This window comes from Schistocerca nitens, chromosome 6 (genome assembly GCF_023898315.1).
Source record: "Schistocerca nitens isolate TAMUIC-IGC-003100 chromosome 6, iqSchNite1.1, whole genome shotgun sequence".
NCBI classification, from domain to species: Eukaryota; Metazoa; Arthropoda; class Insecta; order Orthoptera; family Acrididae; genus Schistocerca; species Schistocerca nitens.
Window position 1 is genome coordinate 222,741,718 of NC_064619.1, and position 25,178 is coordinate 222,766,895.

Here is a 25,178-nt window from a genome sequence, read left to right on the forward strand (position 1 = left end):
CAAATCGCCTAGCAGAGCATTTTGCTATGAGTTCCGCTTCTGCGAATTACCCCCAGGCCTTCCGCTCCATTAAAGAGCGGATGGAACGTCGGAGCCTTTCGTTTCGCACCAACCACCTAGAATCTTACAATGCTCCATTTAGTGAGTGGGAATTTCGCAGTGCCCTAGCTGCTTGCCCTGATACCGCTCCTGGGCCAGATGGCATCCACTGTCAGATGCTGAAACACCTTTCAGTGGACTACCAGCGGCGCCTTCTCGATCTTTACAACCGTCTTTGGGTCGAGGGGGAGTTTCCGTCGCAATGGCGGGAAGGCATTGTCATACCCGTTTTGAAACCTGGAAAGAACCCTCTGGAGGTGGACAGCTACCGTCCCATTAGCCTCACCAACGTTCTTTGCAAGTTGCTTGAACGGATGGTGAGCCGGCGCTTGAATTGGGTACTGGAGTCTCGGGGCCTTCTGGCTCCGTCTCAGGGTGGGTTCCGTAAAGGCCGCTCCGCCACCGACAATCTGGTGAGCCTGGAGTCGGCCATCCGTACTGCCTTTGCCCACCGTCAGCACCTGGTCGCTGTCTTTTTCGACATGCAGAAGGCGTACGATACGACATGGCGTCATCACATCCTTTCTACGCTTCATGGATGGGGTCTTCGGGGTCCTCTGCCGATTTTTATCTGCAATTTTCTGTCGTGTCGTACCTTCCGCGTGCAAGTCGCAGCCTCGTATAGTTCCTCCCACGTCCAGGAGAACGGTGTGCCACAGGGTTCTGTTTTAAGTGTCTGTCTGTTTTTAATAGCCATTAACGGGCTTGCTGCGGCCGTGGGAAATTCTGTCTCCGCTTCCCTGTATGCTGACGACTTTTGCCTTTACTACAGCTCTACAGGCATTGCAGCTGTTGAACGTCAGCTACAGGGCGCTATCCGTAAGGCGCAGTCTTGGGCTGTAGCGCATGGGTTTCAGTTTTCGGCAGCCAAGACCTGCGTTATGCATTTCTGCCGGCGCCGGACAGTCCATCCTGAGCCGCAGCTTTATCTTGCCGACGAACTCCTTGCAGTGGTTGAGACCCACAGGTTTTTGGGGGTCGTTTTTGATGCTCGGTTGACTTGGCTGCCTCATATTCGGCAGCTCAAACAGGCGTGTTGGCGGCACCTCAATGCACTGCGATGTTTGAGCCACACCCGCTGGGGCGCCGACCGCTCTACCCTGTTACGGCTCTACCAGGCGTTAATCCAGTCCCGCCTGGATTATGGGTGCCTGGCTTATGGCTCAACATCCCCGTCTGCGTTGCGGGTGCTGGACCCAATTCTCCACAGCGGGATACGCCTTGCCACTGGTGCTTTCCGCACCAGCCCTGTGGACAGCTTACTAGTGGAGGCAAGTGTCCCTCCACTGCGGTTCCGACGCCAACGTTTGCTGGCCGCTTATGCTGCCCATGTTCTAAGCTCGCCCGGGCATCCTAACTATCGACTCCTGTTCCCACGATCGGTCGTCCGTCTGCCAGAACGTCGGCCCCGCTCTGGTTGTACAATAGCGGTCCGCGTCAAAGAGCTTCTCTGCGGGCTTGGGTTTTTCCCTGTTCCACCTCCTTTCCGGGCGCCTCTGCGTACACCCCCGTGGTGTGTTCCTCGCCCTTGCCTTCGGCTCGACTTGGCACAGGGCTCGAAGGACTCGGTCCCTCCAGAGGCCTTCCGCCGCCGCTTTTCTTCCATCCTGGCCACGTATCAGGGCTCTGGCATTGTTTACACCGACGGTTCGATGGTTGCTGGTCGTGTCGGGTATGCGCTAACTCTAGGGGACCATTCCGAACAACGTTCCTTGCCGGATGGCTGCAGCGTTTACACTGCTGAGCTGGTCGCCATCTTTCGTGCCCTAGAGTATATCCGCTCCTGCTCAGGTGAGTCCTTCGTTATCTGTAGCGATTCCCTGAGCGGTTTACGAGCTCTCGACCAGTGTTTTCCTCGTTCTCGTCTGGTGCTGGCTATCCATGAGTCCCTGCATACTCTTGCGCGTTGCGGCCGCTCTGTGGTCTTCGTGTGGACCCCCGGTCACATCGGTATCCCGGGCAATGAGAATGTTGACCGCCTGGCCAAACAGGCCACCACTGAACCCACCCTGGACATTGGCCTCCCGGAGACTGATTTGCGGGCAGTCTTCCGCCGCGAAGTTCTCTCGCTTTGGGACACTTGAATGGCGCAATCTGCCCACGCCAAACAAACTCCGTTCTCTCAAGGCGACGACGCGTGTGTGGCAGTCATCCATGCGAGCCACTCGCAGAGATTCAGTTGTTCTTTGTCGGCTCCGCATTGGCCACGCCCGACTGTCTCACAGTTATTTATCGCGTCGTGAGGACCCGCCTCTCTGTCGCTGTGGGGCGGTTTTGACGGTGGTGCACATTTTATTAACTTGTCCGCTTTTAACTGTGCTCAGGCAGACATTTGCGCTGCCTGATACGCTCCCTGCCCTTTCACTAGATGACTCCGCCATGGTGGACTTCGTTTTGCGTTTTATTCGGGCAGGGGGTTTTTATAGTTTAATCTGAGTGTTTTTTAGCGTTGATTCTGGCTTTTAGCCTCTGATTTTAAACTGAGTTTTTAATGTGTTCTTGGTGGTTGGCTTTTCCTCTTTTTTTCTCTATGGTCGGCCAACCACCGTCACACTCTGTGTGTTTTACTTTGTTTTGTCTGATCTCTGTTGGAGTCTTTTTCGTCCTGTGTCGTCTGACGTCTTTCCTGCTGTTTGTTTTTTTATTCTCTTTGGGCGGTTTTAACTTTTTTTTGGAAAAAGGGACCGATGACCATCGCAGTCTGGTCCCTTTCATCCCACAAACCAACCTTCTCTTGCAAATAAGCTGGCTCACAGATTTTATGAGCCCTGTCCACCGATGTCTTGATAATACCTCTCTTCTGCCTGGGATGATGGTTCGAATCCTTATGAAGATAACGATTGGTATGCGTATCTTTTCTGTAGACTTTGTGACCCAGAGTCCCATCTGCTCGTTTAATTACTGAGACGTCCAAAAAATTAATCTGTCCATTACTCTGTCTCCATAGTGAATTGTATTTTTGAATTGATGCTATTCAAATGCTTCAAAAAACGGTTCAGTTCTTCTTCACCGTGATTGCATATGACAAAAGTGTCGTCCACATACCGATACCACTTCAAAGGCCTTTTTCTGGCTAACTGCAGTGCTTGCTGTTCAAAAAATTCCATAAAAATATTAGCAATGGCTGGACTTAGAGGGCTACCCATTGCCACTCCATTAATTTGTTCATAGAACTCATTATTGTACTGAAAATAAGTCGTGGAAAGGCAATGTCTAAACAAAGCTACTATATCAGTAGGAAATATGTCAGATATGCAAGCAAGAGCTTCGTTGACAGGAACCATGGTAAACAGAGACACCACATCAAAGCTGACAAGAATATCACTGGGGCTGACGGTAATCTCCTTCAATTTTTCGATGAAGTGCATAGAGTTTTTAATATGATCATCAGTTTTTCCAATAAACGGTTGTAACACAGTGGCAAGATGTCTAGCCAGCTCTTGAGTAGGGGATCCAATAGCACTTACTATCGATCTCAGTGGGACATTAGGTTTATGCACCTTAGGTAGCCCATATAATCTAGGAGGATAAGCTTCCGTTTTGCAAAGATCTTTTTTATCTCTGACGGAATAGAAGACTTCTTTATTAATTGATTGGTAACTGTCAACACTTTCATTGTAGGATCCTTTTTCAACTTTTTATAAGTGGTAAGATCAAAAAGGTCACTGATCTTCTTGTGGTAGTCTTCACTCTTCATCACCACGGTAGCATTTCCCTTGTCAGCAGAAAGTACAATAATACTCTTGTCCGCATTAATCTCCCGTAATGCTTTCTTTTCTGCTTGAGACAGATTACTGCTTAGCTTTACGCAGTATCCTGGCTGTTTCCATCCTAACTCCATCGGCAGTGTGTGATGGTAACAGCCGAATCCTCGCCTCTATATTAGCTGCAATATCCTCCGTTGGAATCTTCAGTGGAGTAATTGCAAAATTTCCTCCTTTTGAGAGAACAGAAGTTTCTTCCCTGGATAATTCTTTTCCGGACAAATTTATAACTGTTCGAGAATTGTCTATAACCGGTGTTTCCTGTCTGCTCTTCTGTAGATTATCAAACTACTTCTTCTGCATATTAGAAGACGCTTCTGCACTATGTTCCATGGATCTAAATGTTAGCCCATCCACCTTATTCCAATCGCAAACCTGCATTGTATTGCTAATAAATAGATGGAGATTTAATAGTTGACTGCATGTTACCGCCAGTCCTCGACGTGTTTGATGGATCCGTTCTGGGATCCGTTGTGGGAAGGTTTACATTGGAACCACAAAAAGAAGTATCAATACTCACCTAACTGAACACAAAAGGAACTGTCGACTGGGACACACGGACAAATCGGCTGTAGCGGAACATGTTTTTGAAACGGGTGACCATGAAATAAAATTTAGTGAGACAAGCGTGTTAGCTAAGACATCACATTATTATGCACGTATGTATAGAGAGGCTGTAGAGATTTTTAAACACCACAATAATTTTAACAGGAAAGAAGAAGGCTTGAAGTTAGATAAGATATGGCGATCGACTTTGTACCAAAGATGTGACAATCGATTACCTTCGATCGAGAGTAATGACGCCAGCCAGAGATAGTTTTACTGTTGACAACACGTGACGAGTGGTGGCGCCCTCTACGCGCTCTATATAAACAGGACCTCCACGACCTAGCAGCCAGTCGTAGACTCATCTCAGATGGTGTTGCCCGCAGCTGGCAACGAAACGTCAGGGAGAAGTATTTCTACTATTGGACCACGGCCTCTTAGCTCGGAAGTTTTAATTACTGAAGACACTGGCCGTGAAAGCCTACACGCTATGATTCGAATTACGCTGTTTCGCTAATGGTAATAGATGTGATGTTTCCACAATCTCATCTGCAGAATAATAGTGATGATGCATTGCGATACGTATTAAACAGCATGTGGTTACCAGACTCAGTTTTGAAAGGCAAAATTAGTGGGACCATGGGGATAATACATACAAATAGTAACAGAGTTTGGACATGATTCGCAAAGCACATTGACAGTCCTGTTGGTAACGTAAGGCTCTAACAAAATGTAATGGACCTGAACGAGGCAAGAATAATAGTTCGTACTAATCTATGGGAGCACTGGAGGAGGGTACAAACAAAACAGGTTTCACATCTAGTAGATGAAGTGGTGCGAATAAATTCACGACCACAACATGGAAAGGGCTTCTTTCAAAGCTGACTCGTCTTTCATTTCTCCAATTGTAGTATGTAAGAGCAAATGTTTTCTAGTTGGTGAACGCACTGCAATCGCTGTTGATGATTACGATGCCAGACACTGTACCACCTGGACTACATTTACTAAATAAAAAACATATGCCTCAACCGAGGATTGAATCATCAACCTCCTGCATGTTATCCCAAAATTCTATCCCCTGCACCAACTGTACAGCACGACTAATATGTGCTGTCAGAGGTAGTTACTGTAACATGGTTACAGTTTGCCAGGTTGCCACTCTTTAACATCCGTTTTCTGCCGGTTGTACTCATTGGAAGAAATTTTGTGAGAGACTTTTTTAACTTTAGATTTACAATACGGAAGACAACAAATGTTTAATAAAGTTGGTTACTTCCCATTCTGAACTCTATGAGTGACTGTTACTACAGCGACACAATGTGGAAGGAAGCAGTGTGTAGAGAAATAGGGGATAAATGAGATGCCCAGGTAAATGAAAGACAATTTAAATGTATCTTTTATTAAGCTATAATCACTACTATTGTAGACATACATGTGTGTAAATTTTCACCACGAGATATTTCAGACATTGAGCATTAGATCTGAGTGCAGAACATATACCTGAGAAACAGGAAGCAGCATGCAATAAATTGTGCTGTTACATATATTTCACAGGTACACAGCCAATGAACACATCCGTCAACTCGTATCCTTAATAAAAGTCCTCAACCTTTCCTCTCCCACATCCACACCGGCTGTTCAGAGCATCCTCCTACAGGCCAATTGCAAATTAGAACAGCATGCCACCCTCCACCTCAAAAAACTATCCAATCTCCTGGTTTCCCACCTCCGGAAAGGCAACTCACTCACCCTTCACAACCTTTCCAGCAAACCTCAACCTCCTCTCATTGCACACAAACCCAGTCTCTCCCATCTACTCAATCTCCCACTTCCAGCTCCACTCCCTCCAAAACCTCAAAATTCCAATCAACACAATCTGGAACCACAACACCCTAATTCAGTAGTTAACCTTTCCTCCAAACCTCTCTCCCAATCTGAAACCTCTGTCCTATCCAAAGGCCTCACCTTCAGCCCCACTCCCAGATTCAACCAAACAGCCCTCGTCAAAGATTTACTGTCCTACACTTGTACTCTCTGCTGGAAATATCACTTTGCCATGAAGAAAACTGATCCTAATCCTACTCCTAATGATCCAACTCCCCAAGACACTATCCAAATTGAACCCTGCCTGGAACAGTTCCGTCCTACGTCACAGGGGGACCCACCTCCTCTTCCTCAAAATCACCCTCTCCAAACCTTCCAGGAATTTCTGACTTCCAGCCTTGCCTCTCAGTCCTTCTTAAAAAACCTTAATCCTACTCCCAACATCACCACTGCTGAAGCCCAGGCTATCCCTGATCTGAAGGCTGACCGATCCATCGTCATCCTTCCGGCGGACAAGGGTTCCACAACCGTGGTACTTGATCGTCGGGAGTATGTGGCTGAGGGACTGGGTCAGCTTTCAGACAATACTACATACAAAGTTTGCCAGGGTAATCCCATTCCTGATGTCCAGGCGGAGCTTCAAGGAAGCCTCAGAACCCTAGGCCCCCTACAAAACCTTTCACCTGACTCCATCAACCTCCTGACCCCACCAACACCCCGCACCCCTACCTTCTTCCTAAAATTCACAAACCCAATCATCCCGGCCGTCCCATTGTAGCTGGCTACCAAGCCCCCACAGAATGTATCTCTGCCTACGTAGATCAACACCTTCAACCCATTACATGCAAAAGACACCAACCACTTTCTCGAGCGCCTGGAATCCCTACCCAGTCTGTTACCCCCGGAAACCATTCTTGTAACCATTGATGCCACTTCCTTATACACAAATATTCCGCACGTCCAGGGCCTTGATGCGATGGAGCACTTCCTTTCACGCTGATCACCTGCCACCCTACCAAAAACCTCTTTCCTCATTACCTTAGCCAGCTTCATCCTGACCCACAACTTCTTCACTGTTGAAGGCCAGACATACCAACAATTAAAGGGAACAGCCATGGGCACCAGGATGGCCCCCTCGTACGCCAACCTATTCATGGGTCGCTTAGAGGAAGCCTTCTTGGTTACCCAGGCCTGCCAACCCAAAGTTTGGTACAGATTTATTGATGACATCTTCATGATCTGGACTCACAGTGAAGAAGAACTCCAGAATTTCCTCTCCAACCTCAACTCCTTAGGTTCCATCAGATTCACCTGGTCCTACTCCAAATCCCATGCCACTTTCCCTGACGTTGACCTCCACCTGTCCAATGGCCAGCTTCACACGTCCGTCCACATCAAACCCACCAACAAGCAACAGTACCTCCATTATGACAGCTGCCACCCATTCCACATCAAACGGTCCCTTCCCTAAAGCCTAGGTCTTTGTGGCAAACGAATCTGCTCCAGTCCGGAATCCCTGAACCATTACACCAACAACCTGAAAACAGCTTTCGCATCCCGCAACTACCCTCCCGACCTGGTACAGAAGCAAATAACCAGAGCCACTTCCTTATCTCCTCAAACCCAGAACCTCCCACAGAAGAACCCCAAAAGTGCCCCACTTGTGCCAGGATACTTTCCGGGACTGGATCAGACTCTGAATGTGGCTCTCCAGCAGGGATACGACTTCCTCAAATCCTGCCCCGAAATGAGATCCATCCTTCATGAAATCCTCCCCACTCCACCAAGAGTGTCTTTCCGCCGTCCACATAACCTTCGTAACCTCTTAATTCATCCCTATGAAATCCCCAAACCACCTTCCCTACCCTCTGGCTCCTACCCTTGTAACCGCCCCTGGTGTAAAACCTGTCCCATGCACCCTCCCACCACCACCTACTCCACTCTTGTAACCCAGAAGGTGTACACGATCAAAGGCAGAGCCACCTGTGAAAGCACCCACGTGATTTACCAACTGACCTGCCTACACTGTGAAGCTTTCTATGTGGGAATGACCAGCAACAAACTCCATTCACATGAATGGACTCAGGCAGACAGTGTTTGTTGGTAATGAGGATCACCCTGTGGCTAAACATGCCTTGGTGCAAGGCCAGCACATCTTGGCACAGTGTTACACCGTCCGGGTTATCTGGATGCTTCCCACTAACACCAACCTGTCAGAACTCCAGAGATGGGAACTTGACATTCAGTATATCCTCTCTTCTCGTTATCCGCCAGGCCTCAATCTCCGCTAATTTCAATTTGCTGCCGCTAATACCTCACCTGTCTTTCAACAACATCTTTGCCTCTGTACTTCCGCCTCGACTGACATCTCTGCCCAAACTCTTTGCCTTTACAAATGTCTGCGTGTGTCTGTGTATGTGCGGATGGATATGTGTGTGTGCGAGTGTATACCTGTCCTTTTTTTCCCCCCTAAGGTAAGTCTTTGCGTTCCCGGGATTGGAATGACTCCTTACCCTCTCCCTTAAAACCCACATCCTTTCGTCTTTCCCTCTCCTTCCCTCTTTCCTGATGAGGCAACAGTTTGTTGCGAAAGCTTGAATTTTGTGTGTATGTCTGTGTTTGTTTGTGTGTCTGTCGACCTGCCAGCACTTTCATTTCGTAAGTCACATCATCTTTGTTTTTAGATATATTTTTCCTACGTGGAATGTTTCCCTCTATTATAACCATATATATCACACACACTGCTGCTTCATACAAAAGGTGTGTATTTGACATTTGAGAATTAATGATATTCATCGATGTATTGCGTAGTTGTTAATCAGAAGGGAACTTCCGAAAGACTGGATGTGAACCTGCATTTAATAATCCAAGAGCTCCATTACTTCTTCGGAAGGTTAAACTTCATCAAAGCCAAATATCCGCTTGATCTGAGGTTTCCCGACTGATTATACAACGCTCCCAAAAATACAAGACATTTTATTTGTACAGATTAGCAGACTGCCGCAAAGCACGAGCCTGCAGAGAAGAAGAATCATTGCCAGATTTCATTCTAACGAGTAAAATTTCTGAATCATTTCGAGTCCCTGAGCTATGACTGTGTTTCCTATTATGAATGATTGATTGCTCGAACGAATTGAGAACTACATAATTACATAGATAGGAGGAAAAGATTACGTCTGTTCTTCAGCTCATGGTTCTTGTCAACTTATACACTTTGCATGGCAAGTTTGTAGTGTTTTGTGGTGCTATGAAGTTTTGTAACATGTGATTACATAATTTAATGAGTCACGTATCATTGAAAGGAAAATGCTGTCTACTAAGGGCGAGCTATAACCTTAAAATCATCTTACATATAGTTTGCAGAAGTATATAATGTAAACCCAGTAACAGTCATTACTGCACTACAGCAGCATTATTGCACTTTATGAAAATTTTTAGAATTTTGCCCAGAGCACAACTTAATCATAGCTAACACTTGGTTCAAGAATTGTGAAAGAAGGTTGTATACATGGAAGAAGCCTGGAGACACTGACAGGTTTCAGATAGATTATATAATGGTAAGACAGAGATTTAGGAACCAGATTTTAAATTGTAAGACATTTCCAGGGGCAGATGTGGATTCTGACCACAATCTATTGGTTATGACCTGTAGATTAAAACTGAAGAAACTGCAAAAAGGTGTGAATTTAAGGAGATGGGACCTGGATAAACTGACTAAACCAGAAGTTGTACAGAGTTTCAGGGAGAGCATACAATTGACAGGAATGGAGGAAAGAAATACAGAAGAAGAATGGGTAGCTTTGAGGGATGAAGTAGTGAAGGCAGCAGAGGATCAAGTAGGTAAAAAGACGAGGGCTAGTAGAAATCCTTGGGTGACAGAAGAAATGCTGAATTTAATTGATGAAAGGAGAAAATAAAAAGATGCAGTAAGTGAAGCAGGCCAAAAGGAATACAAACGTCTCAAAAATGAGATCGACAGGAAGTGCAAAATGGCTTAGCAGGCATGGCTAGAGGACAAATGTAAGGATGTAGAGGCTTATCTCACTAGGGGTAAGATAGATACAGCCTACAGGAAAATTAGAGAGACCTTCAGAGAAAAGAGAACCACTTGTATGAATATCAAAAGCTCAGATGGAAACCCAGTTCTAAGCAAAGAAGGGAAAGCAGAAAGTTGGAAGGAGTATATAGAGGGTCTATACAAGGGCGATGTACTTGAGGACAGTATTATGGTAATGGAAGAGGATGTAGAAGATGAAATGGGAGATATAATACTGCATGAAGAGTTTGACAGAGCACTGAAAGACCTGAGTCGAAACAAGGCCCCCGCAGTAGACAACATTCCATTGGAACTACTGACGGCCTTGGGAGAGCCAGTTCTGACGAAACTCTACCATCTGGTGAGCAAGATGTATGAGACAGGCGAAATACCCTCAGACTTCAAGAAGAATATAATAATTCCAATCCCAAAGAAAGCAGGTGTTGACAAATGTGAAAATTACCGAACTATCAGTTTAATAAGTCACGGCTGCAAAATACTAACGCGGATTCTTTACAGACGAATGTAAAAACTAGTAGAAGCCGACCTGGGGGAAGATCAGTTTGGATTCCATAGAAATGTTGGGACACGTGAGGCAATACTGACCCTACGACTTGTCTTAGAAGCTAGATTAAGGAAAGGCAAACCTACATCTCTAGCGTTTGTAGACTTAGAGAAAGCTTTTGACAACGTTGACTGGAATACACTCTTTCTAATTCTAAAGGTGGCAGGGGTAAAATACAGGGAGCGAAAGGCTATTTACAATTTGTACAGAAACCAGATGGCAGTTATAAGAGTCAAGGGACATGAAAGGGAACCAGTGGTTGGGAAGGGAGTGAGACAGGGTTGTAGTCTCTCCCCGATGTTATTCAATCTGTATATAGAGCAAGCAGTAAAGGAAACAAAAGAAAACTTTGGAGTAGGTATTAAAATCCATGGAGAAGAAATAAAAACTTTGAAGTTTGCCGATAACATTGTAATTCTGTCAGGGACAGCAAAGGACTTGGAAGAGCAGTTGAATGGAATGGACAGTGTCTTGAAAGGAGGGTATAAGATGAACATCAACAAAAGCAAAACGAGGATAATGGAATGTAGTTGAATTAAGTTGGGCGATGCTGAGGGAATTAGATTAGGAAATGAGACACTTAAAGTAGTAAAGGAATTTTGCTATTTGGGGAGCAAAATAACTGGTGATGGTCGAAGTAGAGAGGATATAAAATGTAGACTGGCAATGGCAAGGAAAGTGTTTTTGAAAAAGAGAAATTTGTTAACATCAAGTATAGATTTAAGTGTCAGGCAGTCATTTCTGAAAGTATTTGTATGGAGTGTAGCCATGTATGGAAGTGAAGCATGGACGATAAATAGTTTGGACAAGAAGAGAATAGAAGCTTTTGAAATGTGGTGCTACAGAAGAATGCTGAAGATTAGATGGGTAGATCACATAACTAATGAAGTATTGAATAGGATTGGGGAGAAGAGAAGTTTGTGGCACAACTTGACTAGAAGAAGGGATCGGTTGGTAGGACATGTGTTGAGGCCTCAAGGGATCACCAATTTAGTATTGGAGGGCAGCGTGGAGGGTAAAAATCGTAGAGGGAGACCAAGAGATGAATACGCTAAGCAGATTCAGAAGGATGTAGGTTGCAGTAGGTACTGGGTGATGAAGAAGCTTGCATAGGATAGAGTAGCATGGAGAGCTGCATCAAACCAGTCTCAGGACTGAAGACAACAACAACAACAACAACAACAATGATAATTCCAGATTTGTTTTGAAGATATTGCATACAGTTCTGTTCCACTTAGTGATCAACTGCTGTTGAGCACGAGACTCTCTTCATCTCTTTAAGTGCTTGACTAATATGAGTGGTTGTGGCTGGCCAGTGTTGTGTGACCTCTGTTACTATAAACTCTGTGCATACCTCAGTGATCACTGTTGAGTGTGGCATTACAAGACTGTGTCATGGGAGAAGTAAAGATCTTCACGTGGCTACCTTGTTTGTGAGGAGGGTATAAACAGATTTTTATAGCTATCGTAGAACTTTGTGCCATTGGAGAGAATTTTTGTTATTGAGAGGCCCCTGCGGTACCTACTGCATCTCAATTATGTAGGGTTGTTCACCCAAGTGTGGCTCTGCATCAGCTGAGAACAAAATTGGGTGAATGCATTATGAAACATGCGAACAAAAAAGAGTAGTAACAGGCCATGTCGGATACAGCATATTTTATAGACATAAAATGTTTGATCTGGAACAAAGAAATAATTCCCCTCATGTTGAACCTGCAACAATTCATCAAGTAAGAAACTTGGAGAAGAACTGGAATTTGTGTGTTAATCTGATGATGTATAAAAAGAAGAAATTGACACCTTTTGTGTTCTCTTATTGTGCTGGAAGACATGCTCGGATAACATTTTTGGCTTGGAATCTAGAATGACTAAATTCTATTAACTAATTTGGAAGTAATATGTGGTACACCTTTATGTGAGTTCTTGTCAAACTGTTTGTGAGAATCAAATCTATACTAAGGGGTAATGTTGGGATCAACAGCAACGTGAGGAATTGCAATCAAGGTTGAACGTGGTAAAAATCTATATTGAATTATAAACTTGTTCAAGTAACGAAAGGGACATTATAGTGTATCATCGCCTACATCTTTTACAAAACACTAATAGCCACAGATAAAAATAAGGAGAATTAACATTGAATGATTACGAGTTTCCCTATTCCTTTGCATCTTGTCCCAGTGTCACTAGCAGGCCAAGGATGTTGTGTGAGATAGATGCCTGAAAAAAAAAAAGGCTTTGGATTTCTGAGAAATAATGGAGACTGTGTTTTTGGGGCAATTGAGAAGGTAGACACTACTTCTTGCACTTGCCTCAACCACAAAGAAGCACTATGGCCTAAGTGAACTTAGTAGCTCTAACATAGGGACTGGTACCAATCCAGAATACAGTGTTCATGAATCGATAGGAGTGGTATTTGAATATTTAGATGTGTGGCTGAAGTGGACTTCACGTGCCCACAGCTCTTCCTTTGATAGTTGCTCAGTCTTGTCATGTTAATTTTTTTTCTGAATGTCAGGAGTTCCAAGGTTGTGTTAGAGTGGAACCTAATAGCACAGCGTACATTTCTGTGTGGATCAAGCAGCAGTGATATTTCTGACCTCGGTTGTCACAAATATTTGGCTGCTTTTCTGTAATATGTTGTGATTTATGAGTTTGTGGTTAGGTTGGGGCCTAATAGCACAGCTTAGATTGCTATGGCTTAAACAAAATACCAGCTAACTTCATTTACAAAGAATAGGAGATTACAGATGAGGAATGTGATTGGCTACCTACATCCTCTTAATGATTTTCTACTTTCAGTTCTCATCATTCATCATGGGGAACCATTACCAGCAATTGTGTGCAGTGGACATAGTAAGTACACTTTTGCCATATGTGCTGATGTGGAGTGCTGTGTGAAAACATTTATAATTGTGCTTTCTTGAGTTGCTTCTTTGTTGTTTTATCTGTTTTGCTGGAGACATTAAGTTCCCAAGGCAGTTTTATTGGTATCATTAATCTAAGATTACCCTCTGATCTCAGTTGCATATGTTTTTTACAGGTGGTGGTTGGAGGTAAAAACAAGTATCTCATCAATGGTACAAATGTACAGGCAAAGCGAGTGAATGATTTATTCTGCTCTGTGCAGTTAAATGTTAACAACCCTCACTTTTTGATCATGCAGGGCCGTATCACGAAGGTTCTCAACATGAAACCGATGGAGGTAAGTACAAATGCAGTTTTCTCCAGTACCTTGTTGAAGACAAGGAGAAAGCAATCGAACAACTTGCTGCATAAACATCAGTGTAACTAGATTCAGTGTTGAAATGTCGTGCATAGGTTAAGCTGTTAGGATAGATGAGTCCAATGAGCAAAAGGAAACAAGTTACTAATTAACCCTCCCCCCCCTTTTTTTTTTAACAAAATTGGCTATCTGCCATTCAGTAAGGAATTAATTGTTGCATTTATGTGATGACTTTATTTCTGTTTTCTTTGCTGCACAGTCTAATATCTTTTCTCCTGCCTTGCTTTTGTATTGCTGAAATGCCACATCTTTTCTTGGCAACTGACATAACAACTGGTCTACTTGATAATCTTAACTGAGTGCCTAGAGAAATCTGTGTTTTAAAGCATAAACTTCCTCTCTTTTCTGAGTCTGTGAAAAAAATTCAAGATTGTATTCTAAGTTAATCAGTTTTCATGTATATTGGGAAAAAAAATAGTCAAGCCTTTCCTCCTCCTTTCTAACCTTCACTCTTCTTTAGGGTTAATGAAGGAAGATCTTTAATAAAATTTGGCATCTCAGAAATATCAATGCAACTATCAAATAGCATACAACACTCACTTGAATTATGGTTTCTCGGTATAGGAACTTTACAGTTAAATTGCATCCCGGGTTCTCAGTCTAGACAGTTAAAAATTCAGACTTCCCTCTGCAGTGTTTCATCGTAATAATGGACACAATATGCCTCAAGAATTACGTTTATTAATAAAGTATCAAAATTTATTCACTCTCAAGCATGCCTTATTTATCAGTTTCAGATGAGAATTGGGGGGTTAACATCCTATTCGGTACATATTATCTTCAATGAGTCTGCTGCCAAGTCAGTACTTGCTATGACATAAATTTTACAGGTATTGTTCCCTTACACATTCCACCATTCTGACACACACACAGTTTCAAGATTCATACAACATGTTAGATGAAAGAGTTATTCAGCATGTACCATTCAGGGCATGTTATAACGCATCCATCTGTATCTACACGATTACCCTGAAAAGAATCACGTACTGCACAGCAGTACTCCAAAAGATGGCAGAATAGTGTTTAGGTGCTCTCTTCAGTTGATGTGTTGCATCTTCTGAGTGCTCTGCCAATAAAACAGAACCTTAGGTTCACCTTCACCACAACATTATCTATGTGATTGTTGGAATTGAAGTTTACAATTGAAAGTTTCTTCCCACAGACACCAGTTTTTCAGAACTCTGCAGGTGGGAACTAGTGCTACAACGTGTCTGGTTCTTGCCAACCACCTTGCCTTAATTTATGTTAATTTGTTCCATCTCAGCATTTCTTCACAGTAACAAGTCCTTTCTTCACTCCATTTTAGTTTTCTACATAATTCATTTTCTGACCTGTTAATTTTTTGCCGTCCCCCTACCATCTCTATTACATACAATGCACTTAGGTTGTCACTCTTAATTCATGTGTGATGTTTAGCAGTAATTACAGTCTTGCATGCTATCCTGTCTTCCACCTTTAAGCTCTCAGGTTTTCAAATCTCGTCAAGTGCAGTTCTGAACAATCAGTCTTTCCTTCTCATCCTGTCTGGTAAGTCTCCCCTGACCTGGGGTTCTTGGTGACATTTCCAAACTCTACCCCTTTTTCTAAACCTCTCCAATTGCATTCCCTTCACCCCTCCTCTTTCCCCTTCTGCTGGAAGGGGAGCCACTGGCTTTAAAAGCTTGCATAAGTAAAACATCTGTGTGTGTGTGTGTGTGTGTGTGTGTGTGTGTGTGTGTTCCTGCTGACACTTGGCGAGAAGATTTTTTATCCATCCAATTACATTACAGGTATTTAGTTGAATTGACAAAATTTAGATTTGTGTGATTTATCATGTAAATGAAATCTTAATAGGTTTCATTTAGTGCTCATGTGGATGAGCTCACACTTTTACTGAAAGCAGATTGCCCCTTTCTGCACCATACAGATATCCTGTCAAAATCATTTTGCAATTGGCTTTGATCTTCAGATGACTTCACTACACAGTAAATCTGCAAACAATCTTAAGAGGACCACTCAGTTGTCTCCTAAATCATTTATATAGATTAGGAACAGCAGAAGACTGTCATAAAATTGAGGTTATACTCCATAGTTGTAAAATTTGATTAGAAGTCACTTGTGAGGAATTGTGTCTAAAGCCTTCTGGAAATCTAGAAATACTGAATGATTTTGAGGTCCCCTGTCAATAGCACTCATTACTTCATGTGGATAAAGAGCTAATTTTGTTTCACAAGAGTTGTTTTTTCTCCATCCTTTCTGGCTGTGTGCCAGTAGATAATTCCCTTTGAGGTAATTTATAGTGTTTGAACACAGATTATGTTTCAAAATCCTACTGCAAATCGACATCAATGACAAGGGTCTGTAGTTCAGCCATGTACACACAAAGATCTGCTGCCTTTATTGATCAGAATCTCCAGCCAGTTATCTGTAGTCACGCTTCCTAGATGGACGACATGTATTCTTTCTTTTTCTTACTTGTTCTGTCTCATCACCATAAGCCTTCATCTTTGAACCTGTTGATGCTGTGGACCAGTATAAAAACTACACCTTACTACTTGACTGTGCTGCCAATGAAAGCTTCCACTTGGCAACACCCCCCCCCCCCTCCCTCCTTTGTTTTTAATCTTGAAGTCAGCTGTGTTTGAACCATAATTTCTCCATGGAATGCTAAATTCTTGGTTCTGCTGTACATACACATAAGGCACTTTCGTATGCGAGTGTGGTCATGTGTCTGTAGGAATCCTTCCCATCTACCCAACACATTAAAACCTTCGTCTGGTTCAGATTCATTGATGGCTTTGTGATCTGGTTCCATGTCACAGCTTCTGCTCTTTTCACACGTTCTTAACACCCACTCCAAAATATGCTTCAAAGGATACTTCTCAGCTTAATGACCCACTTCCTGAATCTTGATCTCCACCTCTCTTGAGACCTCAAAAAACTATGACCATATCAAATGTGCTGATCACCAACAGTACTGCCATTTTGAAAGCTGTCATTCACACCAAGCAGATAATTCCCTCATTTACTGCCTTGGTGCCTCTTCTGCGGTTGGAAATCTGAATAAATTTGTCAGAAACTTTAAACAGATAATATCTAGCCTATTTAACCAAAGACAAATTTCAAGTGGCACCAGCAAACCTGTCACTGCTGTGAATAGTCTATCAACCAATACTACCTTCCTGACTGCATCCTTCTTGTAGAGTTTCTATTAAATATACTACCTCACATTACATAATGATATAATTTAATTTCATTCTACTCCCACTGTTATACACTACAGGTCATTCCCATGTGGATGATCAGGGTTTATACGACCCAGGAGATCTGGGAAAAACCTGAGAATTTTTTCATCCAGGAGAAAACCGGGAAAAACCCGTGAATTTTTTAGAATTCCAGGAATTTTTTGTGGTTTTAATTTTCAGTTAAATTTTTGTAATTTTGACTGGTAAGAACCGATACTGTAACAAAGGACATTACTGTATCCCGCTACTGCAGAATAATACTGCAGCATTAAAACATGAACGAGAGAAAAAACGAAAATGAAACTTAAACTGCAAAGGAAATGCGCCATATAAAATAACGCAGTGCTCGTAAAAGCGTCTTCCAACAGCAAAATGTGTCAAAGGCTTTCAGAAGTCTGCAATGCTTCATAACAACAAATTGCCTCCGATGAGTGTGATGTCACAACTGTTTACATTAGACTCATTTAATCAGTTATGAGCGGGCTCATGTACACGCGCAGTTGAGTCATGTATAAGTAGTACCTTCTCCTGCTCCTGGCTACAGAAATGTGGCTGTTGGCTGTGTAAGCAGCAGTAGCAGCAACCAGCCACATGGTACCCGGAAAAGTTTTACTAGCACGCCCAAGCTGCCAGATTCACACGTGTGCAGCAGGCCTGGATCTAGTGGGGGGTGTGGGCAAAGAGGGGTGTCTGAACCGGCTGGCAATTTTTGGGGGCAGGAGGAAAATTCATATTCTTGAGGGGGGGGGCAAAAAAAAACATTGTTTCACAAAGCACCTAGCATGAATTATAAGTTGATTTTTGAATGTGTGCATAGTGTATGTGGATGTCTCTGTCAGGGGAATCCTCATAACATCTAGAAATAAACTTTTCCTGCAGACAACATGCGAGCAGAATGGAATAAAGTCAAACCAGTGAATGCCAACTGCTGCTCAATTATGTGGTTGATTCGGTTTGCGAATGTTCAGCATAATTATAATTACTAGCAAAATCTATAGATTCAGGCTACCAGAGTGGAAATAAACGACTAACAGGAATAACAGGTAAGAAAGATTACATATTATCTTCTTGGTGTATCCAAGAAAGTGAAATTTTGACAGAAAATATTTGGCCAGATCGCTACATTAGACAGGGCCAGTTGTTGTCCCCAGCTAGCAGCCGCTTAAGTTCCATTCTGAGAGTAGTGCGGAAAACGCATTGTACGAACACGTAATAACACCTAAGCGGAGAATAATCGCTGGATAACTGAACCCGTGATTGTGGCAGGGTTAATAAAGTTAATCGGAGAATTAATTTTGACAGTGGTAGGAATAGTTGCAGACTCGTGATGACAAGACTTTGTTGGAACAAGGAGGGAGGAAAAATGGGGACGTCATACAAATTATGGAAGAATATGACGATTCCAAATTTATACAAAAATTTCATCCTACTACTTTTCGGTCTCATGCATGAGAAACTGGAGCGTACGAATGAAATGTGAAACTATTTCCTAACGTAAAGCCTTTTGCTTGTAGTAGGCCAAATTGGTATTTCGTATTGGTACTTCCTGAATTATATTCTGTCGTATTACAAAAATGATCATTATTGCCAAAACAGTCTCGCTTATTTGGTGTGTGTTACAATTGATGCAATATTAGAAAGGCCTATTTTGTTTTATCCAGCACACAGTGACAAAATAGATGTAATCAGACCGAGAAACACACCAGTCTTGGTTGCTATTTGTATTAAGAGCTTTCTCAGTATTAGACAACAATATTTCTATTTTTCATGTAGCAAAACATTTGATGAACTTTGATAAGGTAATAGTTCTTTCGCAGAAAGGAAAGCATGCCATGTAAAGCTGTAGCAAGATTAGAGAGAAAAATCACTAGGACCTAAGGATTGAAGAAATGTGTACTGTCTTGCCTGTCTCTTGTCTTTACTGGTTTTAGGTATCCTATATTTAATTTTATGTCACACAGAAGAGCAAGTTATTAGCTAATAGGCAATAAAGCGTCCAGATTTTCTGAAGAGTTCTTGTTCTGCACTGCACACTTAAGACCAAATAAAGTGTCCTACATTTCCTCGAAGATATATGTTTTATGTATCAGACTCTTCAGAAAGATGTGCACTACAAAATGAACTTATTTTTGAAAAGTCTCCAAGTGACTCGTGTTTACATTTAGTGGTTTTTCTGTTTCCTCTTCGTTTACTGCTCTCATGTCAAATGAAAACAAGACGGATTTCTGTGGCTGGGAGCTATCAAGTGAATTAAAATACATTCACATAATCACAGAAGGCTAAAATATGTTATTAGTTTTAGATTTTATTTTATTTCCACCGTTCTGACAGTCAAGCATTAATCGCCTTGCAGAACAATAAAGTTATTTTTGTCTGTTTGCCAAAGAAATTTGGCTTTTCTTAAGCTTTCCTGCTGAGGCACTCAATTTATTTGAAACGAAGTGTTTAATTCCACACTATTGGCTAGTTTCAACTGTTCACTGTATTTCAAGTGCACGTTGTCATCTTCTAGCACATGTGGCATTATGCCATAATAAAGAACCAAACATGAGATAATACAGTACTGGTATTCCAAGAAAATTTACGTCCTGAAAACCACACTGAAAAGCTTCATATCAGCTCGAGGCCTACGTCATTGGGAATCTGGACATACGAATGTGCACTGTAAGGCAAGCTATGCAATTTAATATGGTTCATGAAATTCTGACACTCTTGCAGTATCTTCTGATGTCTTGTTTCTGTTATGACATAATGTAAGATCTTTTAATGTTTTGAACATGCAAACATACGGGCTTCCTACGTCACCATAGCTGCATAAGCGCAGTGACACCTCGTATCTGTCACACTCTGGCAACTGCTGAAATGAATCTATTTATAACAGTTTGCTGCAAAATGTTGCGAATTGTTGCTCGAAAAGCATTATTTTCAAAGTAAATTTGCCTTTTGCGCAAGATGGACTACGTGCGAGAATGTACGATGAGTTTCTCAAATCGCAGAGCGTTTGCTCTCTTTTAAAAAGCAACTCTTTGATGAGTCATTTTGAAGAATTTCGAGCCAAGATGATCAGAGATTTATGTCAGTATTAAAAATTTTACTGGCTTATTTGTGTGATGTATCTTAAATTGTAACATGCACTAAACAGATCAACATTATATGTGAAAGCTTAGCTTCTCTTGTAGCTTATTAATCTTTGCGACAGATATTATATGTGAAAGCTTTGCTTTTCTTGTAGCAACACTATGTATATTAACTTTTCCTGTTGGTGGAATTCGAATTTGTTGTTGTGGTCTTCCGTCAAGAGACTGGTTTGATGCAGCTCTCCATGGTACTCTATCCTGTGCAAGCTTCATTGTCTCCCAGTACCTACTGCAACATACATCCTTCTGAATCTGTTTAGTGTATTCATCTCTTGGTCTCCCTCTACAATTTTTACCCTCCACGCTGCCCTCCAATACTAAATTGGTGATCCCTTGATGCCTCAGAATATGTTCTACCAACCGATCCCTTCTTCTAGTCAAGTTGTGCCACAAATTTCTCTTCTCCCCAATTCTATTCAGTACCTTCTCATTAGTTATGTGATCTACCGATCTAATCTTCAGCATTCTTCTATAGCACCGCATTTCGAAAACTTCTATTATCTTTTTATCTAAACTATTTATCGTCCACATTTCATTTCCATATGTGGCTACACTCCATACAAATACTTTCATAAACAACTTCCTGACACTGAAACCTATACTCGGTGTTAACAAATTTCTCTTCTTCAGAAACGATTTCCTTGCCATTCGAATTTATACTTTCGTAATGCAAAAATATGCAGCGTACATGTTGCTGCACATCAAAGATCTTTCCAAAACGTGTTTTTTCTCCCCCTGAGCTTTGTTTTCTAAAGTGCCGGGAAATTCTACGCTGCTGTATAAAACCATATCCATTCAAAAAATAAGTCTTACAGTTCCGAGAGAAAGTATACTGTCACTTAACACGGAAAAAGTTTATTTTCACCTGGAGAAAATTTATTTTTAACTGGGAGATCCGGGAATTTTTTTTCCTTGTCCAGGTATACACCCTGATGACCCACATGTATGATCGGTGCTGCACTCCTGTCTGCCACTTCCTAATGCAGTCCCATCATGAGCTTCCCTATCCCATCTAAAACTACTTCAATGCCTATACAATACCCCCCCCCCTCCCCCTTTCTGTGTCTGCCCTCTCCTCTGAACTTAATGGTAACTGTACCTCCAGAAAATTATTTGTTATTGCAATTTCCATGGCCTTAAACATGTGCATATCCCATTCTTCACAACCCCCTTCCCATTCCCTTTACCCACACATTTTCTGTCATTTTTCACCCCTACCTCTGCTGTATCCACAGTGTACTATCTTGCTTCCCACTCTTTCCTCCCCGTCTTCTCTCTACTCATATTAGTTTTATGTTTATTACCTTAATCAATCCACATTTTGCCACTCCTGCTAAGAGCTGTGTTCCTCCTCTCACCACAATCACCACCACCACAACCACCACCACCACTCATGTGCATGGGCAACCATTTCTAAAGCCACAATTGCTGTTGCCATTTGTGTATGAAACTTTCTGGAATGTCAGAATTTGCCCGAGTTATTCATAAATTGTTTCAAAAGAATGTGGCTTAATGTGCTGTACAGGTCCTTCATGACACAGGGTATTAATAGCTGATGTTTGTATAGTTGTAACATTTATAAAAAAAAGTCACAGAAGAAATAATTAAATAACAAAGAACTGAAGTTGAAAAACTGGCTATCATAAAAAATATGCAAATTTTGTCTTTTCTGCTGCTTTCAACTTTTACTACTTTGCTTTTTCCCCAAAGTAAGGAACCACCATTGCTGAAAGCTTTGGTTTATACATTGGTATTTCTGTAGACATTTTTGTGATTATGTATTAATAATTCTCAGATGTTCTTGCCTTAACAGTGTTTATGTAACTTACTATTTTAAGTTAATCCTATTTCCTAACATTTTATGCTTGTTTGCATGTTACAGATTCTAGCTATGGTGGAAGAAGCTGCTGGCACAAAAATGTATGAGAACAAAAAAATTGCTGCAGAGAAAACAATAGAGAAAAAGGACAACAAACTTAGGCAGCTAAATGACGTAAATAGATCATTTTATTTTCGTATTTTGAAAATATTTCACTACTAACTGGGTGAATATTACCGTATGTTTAATGTTACTCACCCTCGTGATCATTGTTCATGTATTCCACTAAGGATCTTACGTTAGTCATTTTCAAAAATTAGTATTTTTTAATAATATTGGTGCTTGGAAACTAGACATGAGGAGAATGTGAATTGTATATCTTCTTAATGCAATTAAGATGAAGCAACTTGGCCCATGCTTTTGTAATGTGTCATTTGTTTGAAACACACACATGCTTCTTAACACACACAAATCTCTGTGTTGTAAAGTTAAAATAAACGTGAACTAAATTTGTGCAAGAACCTGTTTCCATAGCAGTTGAGAAATGCCGTGTTGAAGACACCTATAAGCTCTTGTTAAAATATGCTTATTCAGGTTTCATTTGTGTACTATATGACTGAGAAAGAAAAAACTGTAAACTTCTTCCCGGTGATTCTCTGCAATTGAGACCTGTCATGTAATAACAAGTGTATTTTAACATCTGCAATGCAGTGGAATATCAGTAGCACGTTCTTGAAGGGGCCATAGATTTTGAACATCATACGCAGAAAAACTTACTACTGAAAATTATCTAATTTGGAAATGATTCTATTTTTTCTTCAGCGAAAATGCGGAATAAAGTGCACCGTTGTTGGGGTAATACGTGAACCCTTAATGCCACATTTCCTGACTGCAATAAATGTGCCGTTTCAGGAATACATTCAGAATAACACCCTCAGAAATACTCAGAACTACATGTTAGCATAAAAGGCACAGAAATGTGTTACAAATGGGAACATTGGCTAAATCCAATATATTGGAGTTGAACGCTTCTGTTCTCAGCCGGTTGGAATGCTGAACGGTCATGTGACATGAGAGCATATCCTCTAACTTCCAAATTACAAATCCCGCATGTGATGTTGAAAAAAGAATACACTAATATTGCAATTTTTATTACAATTCTCAATACAAGCGAAAGTCATTCATTTAGCATCTCCAGTACTGAAAAACTACTGGTAATTGAGTAAGGGTTGTCCCTAACTACACTAAAATACTTAGATATAGATTGAAGTCTTGTCTTTGCAGAGGTTTGAAAAACGTACCAATGGTTGACTGTTTCTTTTGTCTGAATTTTAATATTGTATTGTAGATCTTAGTTAATATGTTTATAGACTTCAAAACTCAACACACACTGCTTCAATGTGTCCATTCCTTCAGTAGCTTTTGATGTTGTATGAACCAGCAAAGATTCTGGCTCATCATTGTCTTCACTTTCTTTTTGCTTCTCTTCCATCTGTTCCTGCAGTACTTCATCAGTTGTCATGGACTGACTGACAGCAACTGCTTAATTATGTTCAACATATTCATCAAAGCTAAGATAGGCACTGTTTTCTTCTTGCCCCCTTATTTGCTGGCATTGGTCAGAAATGGTTTGAGATTGTGCTTTCTCACACAGAATCCCACGCACTTCCTACAAAATGCATAACATCCTAGATTGTTACATTTCTCACTGTAGCGTGGACAGGCCAGTGTCTTCTGCACAAAAGTTTTCCTATATTATTATTTCAGGCATTTTATAGTGACTTGGTTGAGTGTCTGAAGATGGCTTGTATAGTTGAGCAGAAAAAAGTACTAAATTTGTATCAAGTAGATATGATGTCATGGGGTGCTCATTAAACACAACGATTTTCCTATTTCTAACACCCGAACTGCCATCCCAGGCATGCAAGAATTGTTAGAATACAGTTGCTGTTACCTAAGCTTTCACATTAGACATGTATTTACATGAAAATGTCTGCACATTTTTAAAGCATAATTTTCAGGTGCCATTTCCTCTTTCCAAACAAGCTGCTTCAGATAGTTTTTATTTGCTCACTGTTGTATTGACTAATGATGGAGGAATGTTCAGTTCTTTTGCAATATCAGCAGACTTCATTTGTGAATTTTGTCCACTTCCTGATTAATGTTCCACTTTCTCACTGTCTTTGTGTTCATGACGTATTGGTACACCATTTGACAAAGGGGACAAAAAAAATAAAATTCACTTACTGGGAGAGAGATGCTAAATATGAACAAAGAACACAAGTGACTGAGCTCAGAATTGTAGTGTAATAAATATTTTGTTTATTGTTTGGTCACTCCAGAAGTTTGTAGTATCAGAGGTACTGCCGACCTAAACGAACTCCTTCCATGTACGATTTCTACCTACCATAGGAAACAGCAAAGTTGCCGCCCTGGATAATAATGTGTTCTTATAAGTTTCTGCACTGCGTGGCAGCAAACGTCCTACTCTTACCACTCTCAGAACTCGTGGCAGCAAAACAGTGCAGATACTGCCAAATTTGAATGCACTAAGCCAGGAGGGAAATGTGTAAATTAGTCTTTTTAACCTGCATTTAATGTAGTTGGGACTGGGACTTTTAAAAACGGATGTGCTAAGTGGAAAAATATGGTAATGATGGGCGTACTGCTGAGATTGCAGTGTACATTAAAAATCTGGTGGATACCATCTGAACATGATTTCCATTGATGTTAAAGTTTTCTTACAAAATACTTGCTTCTAAATTTTGAGTTCTTTTAAGCTCCATAATTACAAAATTTTCTACTTCTGTGTTGCAGTAAGAGTTGAGCCTGGATAATTTTAAGAGGCAGCTATTACAAATTGCTTTTGTCATAACTTAAA

The 25,178-nt window shown here is 41.5% G+C and overlaps 1 protein-coding gene across 1 annotated transcript in view; it reads left to right on the plus strand.

Annotated features, from left to right (window-relative positions):
• Window positions 1-25,178, plus strand: part of LOC126262477 (structural maintenance of chromosomes protein 2) — a 160,931-nt gene that overhangs the window by 31,930 nt on the left and 103,823 nt on the right. Inside the window, exons 3-4 of the mRNA XM_049959141.1 lie at window positions 13,875-14,036; window positions 22,361-22,471. Coding sequence (XP_049815098.1) covers window positions 13,875-14,036; window positions 22,361-22,471 — 273 coding nt within the window. The remainder of the gene's footprint in view (window positions 1-13,874; window positions 14,037-22,360; window positions 22,472-25,178) is intronic.